At 36.1% G+C, this 15,031-nt stretch overlaps 1 protein-coding gene across 5 annotated transcripts in view; it reads left to right on the forward strand.

The window, feature by feature from the left end:
- Window positions 1–15,031, forward strand: part of LOC141437342 (neo-calmodulin-like) — a 327,352-nt gene that overhangs the window by 215,517 nt on the left and 96,804 nt on the right. For 3 of the 5 annotated variants that reach the window (XM_074100635.1, XM_074100634.1, XM_074100636.1), the window contains exon 2: window positions 1,635–2,045. The exons of the other annotated variants lie outside the window; for them this stretch is intronic. In XM_074100635.1, the coding sequence (XP_073956736.1) occupies window positions 1,956–2,045 (90 nt within the window). In that variant the 5' untranslated portion in view covers window positions 1,635–1,955. The remainder of the gene's footprint in view (window positions 1–1,634; window positions 2,046–15,031) is intronic. 5 annotated transcript variants of the gene reach the window in all.

Here is a 15,031-nt window from a genome sequence, read left to right on the forward strand (position 1 = left end):
ACCTGAACTTTCAATCTACTTCTGACCACTGCAATGTCGCCAAAAAATCGAGGTAATTATTAATCGTTTTGTTATAACTCCCGGTTGTCGTAATATTTATAAATAGCATCTATCTCTTTCTGGTCATCTGAAATCTCTCTGGTGGCTATTCGCACCAGGTTGTAGTGTGATACTGACCTCTGAAAAGTTACGCTAGAATCAATCAGTTATGATAAAATCGTTTAGTGTTCAAGTTATTGTTAGGTCCCATCAGAAAGATGTCTGCTAGTCGGAAGCTTAAATAACAAAGTCAAAGTAAACGCCAATCTTTGTTCAAATTAGATTTATGACAAGCTTTTGCAAGAAGCTAAATGCCTATTCTGGTTGGAAACAATCATTTGATATCTTTAGGCAAAGAAATTGGCCAGATTTTTGCCGACTACAAAACGCGGTAAAATCTAACACTGTTGTAATTTTAAGCACGATCAACATTTTTTAAGAAGTGACGTAACCATTACAAGGAGTGAACCGTTGATTATATTATTACCGTTGTTTTAGAATGGGTTTCAAAAATATTTACCTTACTCGCAGTTAACCATACAAAACGTACAATAAACTAGAAAAAGTCTTATTGGGTTACAGAGGCATTAGTAGGTATACTAGTTAAGTCTTTATTCTACAAAATTAAATTAAAGAATCAAATAACATTATTGACAAACGTTGAAGTACTTGAACAAAGGTAACCTTATCGTTGAACCAGCCAAGTTTTGAGTGGATGCGAGGAGTATTTACAGCAGATGCTATTACAAATTAAATAATTACTATGAATGTTCTGTATGGCTTTTACAACTAGTATAAAGTTTCTTGAACTGTAATCAATCAATGTACGGTGTTTGTTGTTGTGTGTGTTTTAAAAGTGAAGAAAAGTAATTCAAAAAGTATCTATCTCTGAAATGTATTTTCTTCACTAAATAACCTTAGGGTTTATGCTCAGTGTTTTCTACTACCTTTCACTTATACTAAAAGAGAGACACTTAAGGGATAAGTTTGCCTTAGTACATCTCATTTTCTTGATATCTGTTAATTTCATTAATTTTATAATAGCCTAAAGAGTTAAATAATACAATGCTATTTGTTTCTTTCTTTGTAATTAAATTAGTAACTTAGACAATCTCCATCAAAGCAATCACATTTACATCTTAGATTAGTAATTAGTAAAACATTGTTTTTGGCAATTTTGTACAAACGCGTTGTCGCAGCTTGATGGTCCTTCAGTAATGCTCAGCTTATGAGGGCTTGCCGTCTTTCATTTCTATAAAGACTTCTCAGGTTTCTTATTTTCATAACGGTGCTGTTAAAATTTCAGATGACGCTACTGTTAAATATTTTTTTGCATTATCTTCTCTGATATCATCTAGGGTCGGTACAAAATATTTGCTTTTCGCAGTAGACCAAGCGTATTGTGAATATTATAGACATCGTAGACTCAAGAAGACATACTTATTGTAGAATGTTCAAGAATCTTTGACATTTCTAGAAGGTAATCCGATGGCCATTTCATGCGAAAACTTCAATTCCAGTAAAATAAAAAAATAAACAATAGTCTAATGAGAATTACCAACAACCAAGAAACCACAACCAGTCTTTATCCTCAGTGTTAGTGATTATAATAATTCGTTCAATTATATCAAAGTGAAGTGATAACTAACATTTGTTAATTAAATTCAATTACATTGTTATTTGTGGAACAGTCAACGAAAAAGGCAATAATTTAATTGTTAAGTTTATCGGTGTTGAGAAGTGAACAGTTGTTGAGTTGATTAGTGATAGAGACGTAGATGTAGTGAAAACATTAAGTAGTCAATTTGAATTAAAAAGTCTGTGATTAAAAGTCAAGGAAGATCAGAGTCAGTCTCTGGTGAAAAAAACGAGTTGTGCGAGTGTTTCAAGAAAATCGAGTGCGAGTGCAATCCAAAATGGCGTTCGCAGCAGCACGCATGATACTGAAAGACAAGCGGCGGAAGGCGTCTAAGGAAGACTTCAGGGATCCCAGAAACAGAAGCAAGGTATATTTTTTATTTAATAACTCATACTGTGATGCAAAACCTTTTTTTTAATGTATACCTAAATACCGTGAAACTCAGACTTTATCTAACTTTCTGACTAATCTGTTATCCTTTGTGAAGGAATATGGGTAGGTACTTGCGTGCGTACACCCCTTGAATAAAAAGGCCCCGGACTAGTATTAAAATATGTCTCAAGAAGCTCTTAATTTTTAACATGAGCTTTTTTTTGAAAGTGGCAAAATTTTTATATTTCAACGTTTCGAAAATTGACATACTAATAATTGCAAATAATTCAATTACAACCTTTGTCACCTGTTATCAATACCATTCCAGCAATGAGTGGGCTAAATTAAATTATTGATGGTGAAAACGATTTCTATGAATACCAGGCAACGCTTTGTGAAACGTTCATTAGTTCGCTTCGTTCGGAAATCGCTCATTAAGCCACGCCCGGAGCAACCGGACCAAAAGGCACTCTGTTACACTACGACGTAACTTACAGGCCGTAGCATACAATTGTATAAAAGTAAGTATATAACCAGTTTTAGCAAAATAGCTCGTTGACGGCCATATAGCACGGAGATGGCCGTTGGGGCCGAAAAGTTCTCGAATTGAGACCGCGAATCGGCAAGCGCAGCGTAGGATCCACCGATGAGATGAACGGATGACCTGGTTAAAGCCACGGCTTCACGGTGGATGCAGGCCGCTCCCAACTGAAGCAACTGGAGGTTTATGGGGGAGCCCTATGTCCAACAGTGGATTTATTCCTCGTAGTACCACCAACTATCCTTATGTCCTACGGCTAATATGATGATGATGATGAACAAGTTTTAGGCTAATTTGCTTCGTCAAGAAGTACTAGCGATAAATAACAATACTGACGATACGAGTAAAGTAGTTCAGGTGCGTCAACGGGATACGAACCCGCATCTCAAAGCCAATGCGCACCAAATGTGCCTTTCTGGACCACGGGCCTCCCGACTGACTATACTCTAATAGGATTCGTGACTATGATTTTATGACACAATATTTTAGATTATCGCGGCCATTACTAATTTTATGTATTAAATAAAATATCGAACTATAGATATATATCGAGCTGCTCTAAAATCAAGGTACGCGGAACAAAACCCGACTATAATTCATAAAATAATGATAATATGTGATGACAAAAACTTTCCGTTCGACATGAGGAGTCCATAGCCTTTTCACGGGAAACGGTAGTGCCAAACAAGTCAGAATTTTTTGCTAGCAGACTGGTATACGCTATTATATTTGTGGTAAACCAAACACCTTACTCGATGCTTTCGTCATTATTACAACAATCTAAGACGGTTTCATTATTAACGTCGTATTATTCAGTCGAACTGATTTCACGCCGAATCAATTTTACAATTTAAAAATATAAATCTTTGCTAGAAAAGCTAATTTGAGGCAATTTTTCGCCAAGCTACTGCCTCTGTCATTGGTTACCCGAAAAAAAAGGGAAGGATACTTATTTAGGTATAATCACGCGATATCGATGTTCATATTTGTGTGGCATTGTGTAAAAAAACCTCGTTCTTATGAAAAAACCTGACTTAAATAAATAAAATTACATGGTTCCATGTGTAGCAAATACTAGCTCCATCTAGTCTAGTGAGTAAATATAAAAAGTCCAACATCCTACATCGCGCTATGGAAGTTTCTCAAATCCAACTCCCCCTCTTATACACCACTACAACTTTCGACGCTCTTCCTTCGGACTTAGGTTCCCAGGCATAACATCTGCCAACAGAAACATACATTATGTACCTACCTATAGATTTCAACTGTACTATAATGATTCTTGAGAGACATACCTGTCATGAACAGACAGACGGATGGACAGTGTGACGACATTAAAAGTTTACCGGGCGTCTCACCCTTTGAGTAAACCTTTAACGATAACCATTAAGATAGCAAACTTATCAAAACCACGTTTACTAAATTCTCTAACTACACCCGCTCCAAGTTCCCTAATTTATAAGATTCATAAACTTTAAATACTCCATATTGAACCAGTATTACAAGAATATTACGAACGTGGAACTAAATCCGTCTCTACTAAATTCAAATTCAACGCGACTTTAACTGCACGATTACTTCTTGAGTTTGAAAAGTTGACGGAACAAGATCTCGGGTACAAACTAACCGCATTTTGAAAAGAAGTCTCCAGACTTGGACTAGTTAACGTTGGTCGCAGAAATGAACCTTGAAGTATGAATAAAGCTTATAGTTGGGTGCTTTAGAACCCTACATTTTATTTTCACTAATCCTTCCTAAGTAACTACTTACTAAATATGCGAATGTGAATAGGTATATTCCATGCATGGGCTTTCAAGAAAAGAGCTTATACTTTCGGTAAAGGCCGGCAACAGACCTGTCACTCTCCATGAGTTTTTGGTACTTATAGGTGGTTAGTGGTCATTTACCTACCATCAGATGACTATCAAAATAAAAATAAAATATTTGTAACGCTTTCACCCTTAAAGTACCTAAATACTCAATTGAAATAGTAAGATCCTGAGAAGGATATAAGGAAGTTTTTATCCCAGAAAATTGTATAGTTCCCGCGAAACGGAGTTTTCATAGACAAGCCGTGGGTAGCAGTACCCACAAGCAAGCAAGCAAGCGTGGGTGGGTGGGTAGTATATTGTATAAACGAGAAAGTTTGTGAAAACGTACAGATTTTGAGCTGTTTGTTATTTATGTACGTAATAATGACTGACCGGATTTAAATAAAAATTTACGCACAGGCACAGATTATAGAAAGAACCGGCTTGAGACATAGAATATTTAATATCCCGGTAATGTGTTTCCGTGGGATAATATTTTAAACTTTAAACAATAGGGCCGTCCAAGAAAGTTGAATTGCCTCGGTTTTTACAATAACATGTTAACTTATTGTGCAGTCAATAGGATGGATGGAGTAGTCCGGGACAACGTTTACGGGAAAAAATTTGCTATAAACTTATTCAGACCAATCTCTAAGATGTTATATGTTGGTTGCTCGTGAAGGTATTGCTAATACGAGTGAAACTGCGAGCTAAAGCTAGTTATTATAAGTACTAAACGTTCGCGTTAAAGTTACGGTGTGAGATGCAACCAGCTAAGTCCCTATCGCTCGAACTGGGGAATCGTTATAAAGTTAAACGAGTTTCAGCTTTTAATGAGTCTTGCCTAGTTTTCCATCTAATTTTATTGCAATATGTGTGTGTTTAACTGCAAATTTTTTCCGAAACTGTTTCAAAATGATTGTTTCAAAAAGTATCATTTTATATTTCAATTTCTTGGTTTGTTAGTTAGATGAAAGTCAACGTCTGTGAATAATAATTGGGTCAAAAATAATAATTGGTCACATTTTAAGAGACAGATGTGTATTCTGCGTGAGATTTTTTTAAGTGTTGGACGTTCAGGGTAGTGGACGTTTTGCATTTAAATCGGACGTTTTGCGCGCGTGTTGAACTCTTTGATCGTTGAACTGAACATCCTGCCTGTTAGACTTTGGCTTGTTGAATATTCTACGTATAGCACAATTTGCGATTTGCATATGTCGAGTATTGGTTCAAATGCGAAGATTTGGCAAAACACATAGTGGACAAGAAGCGTATTGGAGAGCGCCGAGAGGACACAAAACCTCTATCTAATAATAAGAAGGAATTAATTGTTTAGAGAGCTAATATCGTGAGACTAAATACCTATTTGGCTAAAAGACATTACGATTATGTCATACTATGTTCCCGGTTTTACTAATATTCTAAATGCGAAAGTTTGTAAATTGTAATTGAATTACACAAATTTTCCTCGCATCTGCTTATAAAACCGAGCACCACAGCTACGTCTGTGCGTCAAAATGTAGTGATCTGAATAAAGACAAAAGAATTCGTACTTTATTTAGCTGAGCGAGGGTACATACACAAGTTCTAGTTTTAGCAGCAAAAACTTGTTGCAAAAATCCTTACCTGACATAATGGGTGAATGTAACGACATACCGGCGAACTCCTCCTTTTTGAAGTCGGTTGAAAATGAAGTTGTTAAATTAGAACAACTAAGTCCCACATAGTAATTCAGACGTGAATTCGAACAAGTTACTAGTTCACGCGAGTTAAGTTGGGTTAATCTAATATGAATATGCATGAGGATGGGTCGTAATGATGTGATCGCGGGCTAAGGGGTGCTGTTAAGATAGATGGTGCGCTCCAATGGACGTAATGCTCACGCTCACAGAAGTGCCTATGTGCCACCACAGACCTACCAATTCTATTCTGTGGCCTTATTGACTAATACACTTGGAATCACAATCTTTTTCACCACTTCTTTTTGTCACATGATAAAAGACGAGAGTAGAAAGAGATGGTGAATTCGATTGCGAACATCAGCGCGTTAGACAATTATGTTCTTGTAGGGTGATACTCTTTACCGGTCTGGATAATACCGACCCGATTATTCGTGTACACGCCCATACAAACGCGTGTTAAACTGACATGCGTTTCTATGGCCGTGTACAGTCGAGTTCATGAGCTTATGAGCAAATTTTTAATCAAAAATATCTGAACACGACTCTAATTGTTAACGGCGTAGAAGCGTGTTCAGATTTTTGTGATCAAATTTTTGCTCACAAATTCAACTGTACACGACAAATCGGGTCGCTACTTCCATGGCGGTATTAACCGGGCCGGTATCTTTACCAACACTCTTGTGTCACCCGATAATACTATGTTTTGTAGGTTCATCATCGCACACAGGGCCGGGTGACATTCAAAACATTCTCGTCAAAAAAATACGAAAATGATTAAAAAGGGTACAATACAATACTCCGAAGATGCCTAATACCGAACCGAATGCACAAAATTTTAATTTTTCAAAATCTAGAAAGTAAGCTTTAGCTAAAATCTTTGTTATTCGCACAAGCTAAATGCATAATTTTCGTGGTTTTGCTAAGACAAGTTGGTTAGAGAATAGGTTAGCAACCTGTAAAACACATTAATTAGATGCCCTATATTCGGTTTCTCATCGTCAGCTCTTTCAAATGAATTCAGAATTTTGTGGTGAAAGGCAATTCAGATGTGCGATTCAGGTTAGCCCGGCCACCGATAGGTACGTGATTGGATTGCGTTCAGACGTGTACTCGCTTCGGCACCATCGCTTAGTGTTCAAAGTCGGTCGGTTCAGCCAATAGTAACCGATTGTTTGCTATTCGAACTTGCAGGATGAACTTGCACATCGTCACTAACATTCGTATTATGTCATCGACATACAGATGACTACACAAAAGCTATCTACATTTTTTAAAGTTTCTAAACATATGTTTTAGAGCGAAAAGATATCTTTATTTACGCCCTGTAGCGAATTAAAAGAATTTTGTGCGGCCAGGGAAGGGTTGATTTAGGTATTTAACATTATTTAACATTATATTCTACCTTGTATCCAGTGAGTTTGCCTTGAAATAACAAATATGCCAAATATTCACCCACAGATAACAAAGACTAATTTTTTACTTTTACTAACGAAGCACCAAAAAAGTCAGCCAGTTGTCCAAAAAGTCACTTTGCGTACAGAAAATTCAGTACAAAATTCCCCACACATCATCCTTACGAGTTGCCTAACCGACTGGACTCTTGTTACGCACTGGACCATTTCCGGAGAGACCCTACTTCCGGCATGCGTGTGTCACGAAATTATATTTACTCGCACGGATTTCCTCACTTGGCGAAGAAAGTCTTGGCTTATAAGATTTTTCTTCCTAAAATAGGCAAAACTGGTGTTACTTGTGTAATTCATTTTTTTTTTACTATTGATGTTATGCTTCCCGACTCCACTGGACGGTGACAATGCTTAGCGGAAACTTGATGAGAGTGGGTCGCATTCAGTTGACGTTTTGTTTTGTTTTGTTTTTGGTGGATAATAAATGTTTTAGTAGTAGTTTTAACTCGAACAACACAAAGTGGATTCAAACTTTTACAGTGAAGCGTCATTGCATGTAGTTTATTTTGAGCAATCTTTTGCCAGTTCTCGACATGAAGAACGGAATTAAAAAAAACTACTTATGTTTATTTTTGTATCCTTCTAGTGGATTCTGTAACTATTTATTTTTCATGTTTGATTATGGCAACAAATGTTAAGGACAGAAAAATTGGAAGTTAACAATCATAGCAAGAGAAATCTTTTTTCTTTTAAAATTAATAAGCATTACTAAAACTGTTTTTTCAATTCGGTCATTCCATTACCCATTCACCTAAATAACGAAAGCGTATGAACATGTTGAATAGGCTAATCAATTCACGGTAGCTCTTTTTAGAGGTTTACCCATGAAATGTCGACATACTTTTAATCGAATGTCATTTAAAAGTCAACGTTTCATATTTTTTAATTTCGTCGAATATTCATTACCTGGAATGATTAGAATGAGTATTTTTCAATCACCGATTTTTAATTTCTGGAAATATTATTTAAGAGATTGTTTATTTGGCAGATATACATCTCATATTTTATTATTTTATACTTTTTTAATGTTGTAAATGTTACATCTTAGAGTATTATTTTGATATTTATCATTTCATAACTTCAATGTTTTTTTTTAAGTCGGTGTTGTAATGTCCTTTTCTAGTAGCGATTTATTTTTGTTGGGGTCGCAGTTTTCACCTAACCAAAACTATTTTTAACCCCCGACGCAAACAGAGGGGTGTTATAAGTTTGATGTGTGTCGGTGTGTCTGTCTGTGGCACCGTAGCTCTTAAATTTTAAAAATACAACATATTTACTTTAGTTTCCTGTTAACCTTAGCGGTCCCCCGACACCGACGACGCATAGATAAAAAAATATTACTAGGTACTTATACTAAATTAACTTAGGCTAATTTTGCGGGAAATCAGCATAGCATTCCGGGACTGAGTTATTTACTTTTTAGTTGTCGTTTTATTTTATTTTTGCTGGCGTTGTTTTGTGTCGGGGGTTTTTTAAATTTTAAATTTATGTTATTTATAATAATAGTAACTATATTCATTTTAATTTTCAGAAGAGTAAAAGCCCTCAAATTTGCTAAATAGTATGCAAAATATGCAGAATTCAATCTTGAATCACTAAAACTAGTAGAATATATTGTTATAATATGTAATCAATTATGAAATAAAAGTGTTTTATAATAATACGCCGATGAAATACGAATAAACAGCGATATTTAATTGTTCTGTGTCATGAATAGTTGATGAAATGTATTTTTAAGCAAATAATAAGCCTTGTACTGTTGTTCTAATAATTGTTTTAATATCGTCCCCTTACAACCAGAATCGCTTATCTGCATGAAATGTAGTTTCGAGAAAAACGCATTTAAAGGTTTGCATGCTCTAAAAACCTATAAAAGCTAGTTATACTAAAAACATCTCTGTGTTTCTATTTAGATAATTTATCCCTTAATAGGATAGGGCTATGTTATTTACTCTATACTCGCGCCGAGTAGGTTAAAATAGGGTTTTTCTTCAAAAGGTACTGCAGATAAGCGATTTTGCCTGTAGACACGTTTTTTTTTTATCTTCTAAACTAGAAAGTTTACGCAGATATATTGGCTAAACTATCATTTTAAGTCCATAATTGAAGCATTTTTCGCCGAATACAGTGTTAAAATGCTTACATGTTTTATACAATTTAAGTTTTTAGTTAAGTCTCAGCGCAAATAAGAGGTATTAGCTGTAAACAAATCGGAATTTACCTCTTAAGCGCGCTTAAAAGTGCAAAATATTTCTAAGATGTTTTTTTTTTTTTCTTTTTTCTAGCTTCTATGCAATGTAGCATTATTCTGTTTTGTTTTTATCATTCAAAGCATATAACTTGTATTTTTCGAAAGAGTTCCATCAATCTATTTCAACAAATAGGTACCAAATAGCCCAAAAATATAAATAAATGAAAACTAGCGAGCTAGAGTCTTAAATATAGTAGTATATTTCTAGTATATGTGAGATATATTACGTTATTCCTTTAATATCATATGTGCTGCTTAATACATTTAATTATGGAACTTTTGATTACATGCATACAACAAAAAACATATTTTATTCAAACATTTTAATAAAAAGGCACTTAGCGTCTCAAGGCTCAAAGTAACCACTCAAACAGTCATGAAAAAGGAACCGTAATGGTAATAACTTTCAGTCTTCTTCTTCATCAAAACGATAACGAGCATGGATATTCAGGTTTCGATGAACTAAATAGAAAAACATAGGTATAACCAGATCCAGCAGACCGTCGAAATGAACCGCGAGTGTCATTTTGATACCTACTATTTACTACTTCGTATCGTAGGTACGTCGTATCAATGAATAGCTTATCACGGAATAAAACATTTACGTTGTTACACATTTTCATTGTTCTTGGCTTAATATTTGTATAGGTAATATTTTTATCAATTACGACATGTCGTCTGACTTTTTGAGTTTTGATACCAGGCCTGTAACCTTGCAAACCAACCGTCGAACAAGACAAGGCAACAGAAAATCGAATCCAAACTCTGTTGAACCTCTTTCAGTAGAGGAATTTAAACTACATGCATTAAAAAGCTATACACTAATCCACTGCCAATAAGCGCAGCTAAAAAAATAAAGATTTAATGACTTTTTACAAAAAAATGTTATACCGGAGATTCACCATGGCTGGTTGCACTGGCCTGTGATGGAGACGTTATTGAGCGTGTGCCGGACGTAGTCACAGCTGAGACAAGCAGTGATGAAAAATAACCTTAATGGTAATAATCATCAGTCTTCTTCTTCATCACTGCTTGTCTTAGCTGTGGCTACTCAAACCAGCCATGGATAATTAATATTACCTAAGCCAAGAACAATGAAAATGTGTGACTACGTAAATGTTTTATGCGGTGATAAGCTTTTCATTGATACGACGTACCTACGATACGAGGTAGTAAATAAGTAGGTTATCTAAATGACAATCACGGTTCATTCTGTTGGATCTGGTTATATGTTTTTCTATAGCCGCGTATCTATTAGAGCAGCCTCAGGCCGAGCACCGCGAGCCGAGTCATATTTTGTCGGTTTTTGGCCGTGCTCAAAGGAGCCTCAGTCTGAGCCGTGCCTTTGGCAGCGTCTCCACTTGCGCGGCCTTGGAGCGAGGCAGCCGCTCGGCCCGAGGATGCCTCTAGTGGATACGCGGCTTATTTAGTTCATCGAAACCTGAATATCCATGCTCCTTATCGTCACCTGAAAGAAAAACACTGTTAAATTACGGCAAGTGAATCGCTGTTATACATAGATCTGTTCACTCACGAAGGCGCGCCCCTCCACAGCTAATTATTAATGTACACGAGAAAACCTCTTAAGTACTTACACATTGTCTTAGTCTTAGTGTGCCTGACTGACGGTACGCTTGCGACTGAAGCCATGAGGACAAGTTCGAGCTACGCACACATAGACTTTTCGTACGGATACGTTTAGGTACAATTACAATTATAGAATGTGGAGGGGCAGACTTTCGTTAGTGAACAGATCTATAATTACCTAAATAAGTTTTTAAAAATTACTTATTATGAATCGTGCTTTCAAGCGTGTACGAACCGACTAAGCTAGCATACACAAAGTGCACACTACTTTACAATACAGCGCGAAACGTCTAAGCGATACTTAAGCGATTTTGGCTGTAGCGCTTCTTATGGTCGAAGCAAACATTGTTACAAGCAATATCGCCTATATTATATTTAGTTTGTTTTCGCTGTTGCAATAATTGAAATATAAAGTAATGCTCAACAGGCGAAACCTACTAACATTATTTTAGCACTTTTAGGCAGTACTCAAATTCCATTTTTATTGAAATCTTAACATTCCAAAATCGCTTGTTTGACATTAAAATATTTTTGCTGTTGTAAAATAAAAAAAAATGCTGTTTAACCGACGCGTAGTTGTTTTTGGCTGTTGATTTTCTTAAAAATCGGCTTTAAGTGAGCTTAAGAAAAACGTATCTCGGTATTGGAGTATCGTACAGTAAAACGGGTTTCAACAGCATGTAGATCTTGGAAAGTACATTCTAGCGATATATTTAACTCAGTTTTGCCCAAAAGTGACTTTAAGCGATTCTGGTTGTAAGGGGACGATATATAATGTAATGACTATTCGATGAAGTGAAATTAATCCAAAAGAAAATATTAGTATTGAATATTCGATATATCGTTTTCGATGCAATGAAATTCGATAACTAGTTTGTCGAAATTTCAAGGGACACCCCTTTTTAGAACTTTGAACAGGAAAACTCGCAGCTCCGTAAATTTTACTCTAATAAATCCAATCTTTTAACTGGATAGCTTAATATCCACCATTCGGGTCAAACATGCGAAGCTTTGACCGTTTGACCCGGGTTTCCTGGTTGAGACACGTGACCTAGTTGCCCGGCTACTGCCGTCAGGGGTAACGGTAATTTATAACTAGGATTAGAATCTGGAGGGTTTGGATTAGTATTGTAATGGCTTTAAGAAGGTATTTATGATACATTGGTGGTATGGGTAGATTACGTAGTGTGGTACTGTGGATGCTTGTTTATGTGCAGTGTTTTGGTGAAAAGTCAGTCTTCTTTTTTTACAACCACCAGCTAGCAGCTGTGATTTCGCTTCATTCCAGAACTTATTGATATTTACTAGCTTTAAGGTTAAATTGGTATTCTGAAATTTTACCAAATCATCGGGAGAATTTCCAAAAATATTATCGTGATTTTCTTTTATGTAGTATAATGAATACCTGCGCAGAAAGTCATGTCTTTATTTGGCAGTTGATTTTACAAGTGTATATTGTGATCATGTGGGTATCTCGGAATACAAAAGTAGCGGCGACATTTTAGAAATCCATACCTACTATATACCACTGGGGTCCTATAAAAACAGACTCAAAAATAATGCACAAGTCTTACAGCCTATGCATGCGTGTCATTGTTTACTTGCTTTATACATATTGAAAAAATCACTAGGTCGCTATCTTGGGCGAAGTGTTCTTTATTTTCACGGCTATAGATAGGAACGGTTCCACCTTGTTAATTCTTAAATTAAAGTGTGTATCAGCTTTAAAGATGGTCTTCTCTGTCTTTCATTCAGTTTTCTTGTAAGTACTTATGTCAGCACGGAATGCTGAGGACCTGGGTTCGATTCCCAGTGCTGGTCTCTTTTTCTGGTTTTTCTGTGCATCCATGTCTCAGTTTATATTTTCGATAGTACCTATGTCACTGTCGCAGGCATATCTTGTAGATTTTGACACATCGCCTCGCTGCCTCTGCCACGCTAAAGTTTTCTCAACTCATCCTGTCTTCATACATTCCATTGCAAAGATGGTATCATATGAAGGGTCCACGGAAAGAACGTGTCTATTCACCTAAGCAACTTTTTGAGTTATAGCGGTTTGAAAGTTAGTCATCATGAACAATTACTATGGTTACCGTTTATTTAAATAATAAAAAAAAAAGATTTTATGTTAATTTCAGATTATTTAATTTAGTGGTAAGTCATAGTACTTTGTGAGATTAAAATCTCAATTTTAAAAAAGGTGACTAGACATGTTCTTTCCGTGGACCCTTCATATACTATGTAGCTCTCCTTTACACTTTGCTAAAACACTTGCAGGTATTCTTTTCAACGTAGGATTCCTAAAACTATTACGTATTTAAACCCATTTTGATTCAATTATCGCGAAAAAATTAGCCTCTATGCATAATTTGAGGTATCTCAGGTGTAAAAATTTCAGTCATTCAAACCGGACTTTTCTTTTTATAACTTTGTCAAACATTAATATTTCATAATACGTGTCATAGTTTACTCATTAACCTGTTGTAATCTACAGTTGATGCAATTTTGAGCCAATAATGTTTATTCCTGCAATCGTTACATTGTTTTCTGAGATTGGGATTGAAACTTATCTACAAAAATAAAAATTCAAAAATACAAAAATGTCACATTTAAACATTTTCCACATTTCTCTCAAGGGATTAACTGCCGAAAGTTTGCCGATTTTTGGATATATTGCTCACATTCGCAGATTTAAGTCACGTTCGCCCCGAGAAAAATCGACGTCCCGTAGTGTCCTCCCTCAAACCCCCTCCCTCCCTCAAAATATTAATGACTAAGATTCTACTCGTTTTAACGATAGCGAAAACATTTAATTGGGTCGATCAACTTTTTCTTGTACCTCGTTGCCATGGTTACGTGTCCCCTGTCTATGTTTTCTGTGGTTAAAATTCATCGATTATAATTTTTTTTCATAGTTATAAAATCATTACTTTATAGACTATCTCCTAAGCATATTAGTCGCATATATCAAAGCAGTTTTTTTTAAGAAACTCTGTCACTGTTGCCTCTTAGACAACGGGACAGAATTAGAAAAAGTTGATTGACCCAATTATAGTATTTAGAAACACACACCTATCAAGAAAAAACTGTAGTAATTATCAAAATATAAACTTTAATTTAATGTCTTAAACTTCCGTGATTTTCACTCATAGGCAAAATACCACGCACAGGACTTGTCACACTAACACACACGAGTAATATTTACCTCGACGTTTCGGCAACATTACAGTGGCCGTGGTCACGAGATGACTAAGTCATCATCATCATCATCCTAGCCTATATATACGTCCCACTGCTGGGCACAGGCCTCCTCTCAGAACAAGAGGGCTTGGGCCATAGTTCCCAAGCGGGCCCAGTGCGGATTGGGAACTTCGCACGCACCATTGATTCGCTTCGCAGGTTTCTGCAGGTTTCCTCACGATGTTTTCCTTCACCGCAAAGCTCGTAGTAAATTTCAAATGTAATTCCGCACATGAATTTCGAAAAACTCAGAGGTGCGAACCGGGGTTCGAACCCTCGACCTTCTGCTTGAGAGGCGATAGGTCAAACCACTAGGCCACCACGGCTTCAACTTCACGGCTTTTTTTTCTCCTCTGTTCGTTTATCTCTATATGGATGATATGATACTCTTGCTCCTAAAATT

This window comes from Choristoneura fumiferana, chromosome 17 (assembly GCF_025370935.1).
Source record: "Choristoneura fumiferana chromosome 17, NRCan_CFum_1, whole genome shotgun sequence".
In the NCBI taxonomy this organism is placed as follows: Eukaryota; Metazoa; Arthropoda; class Insecta; order Lepidoptera; family Tortricidae; genus Choristoneura; species Choristoneura fumiferana.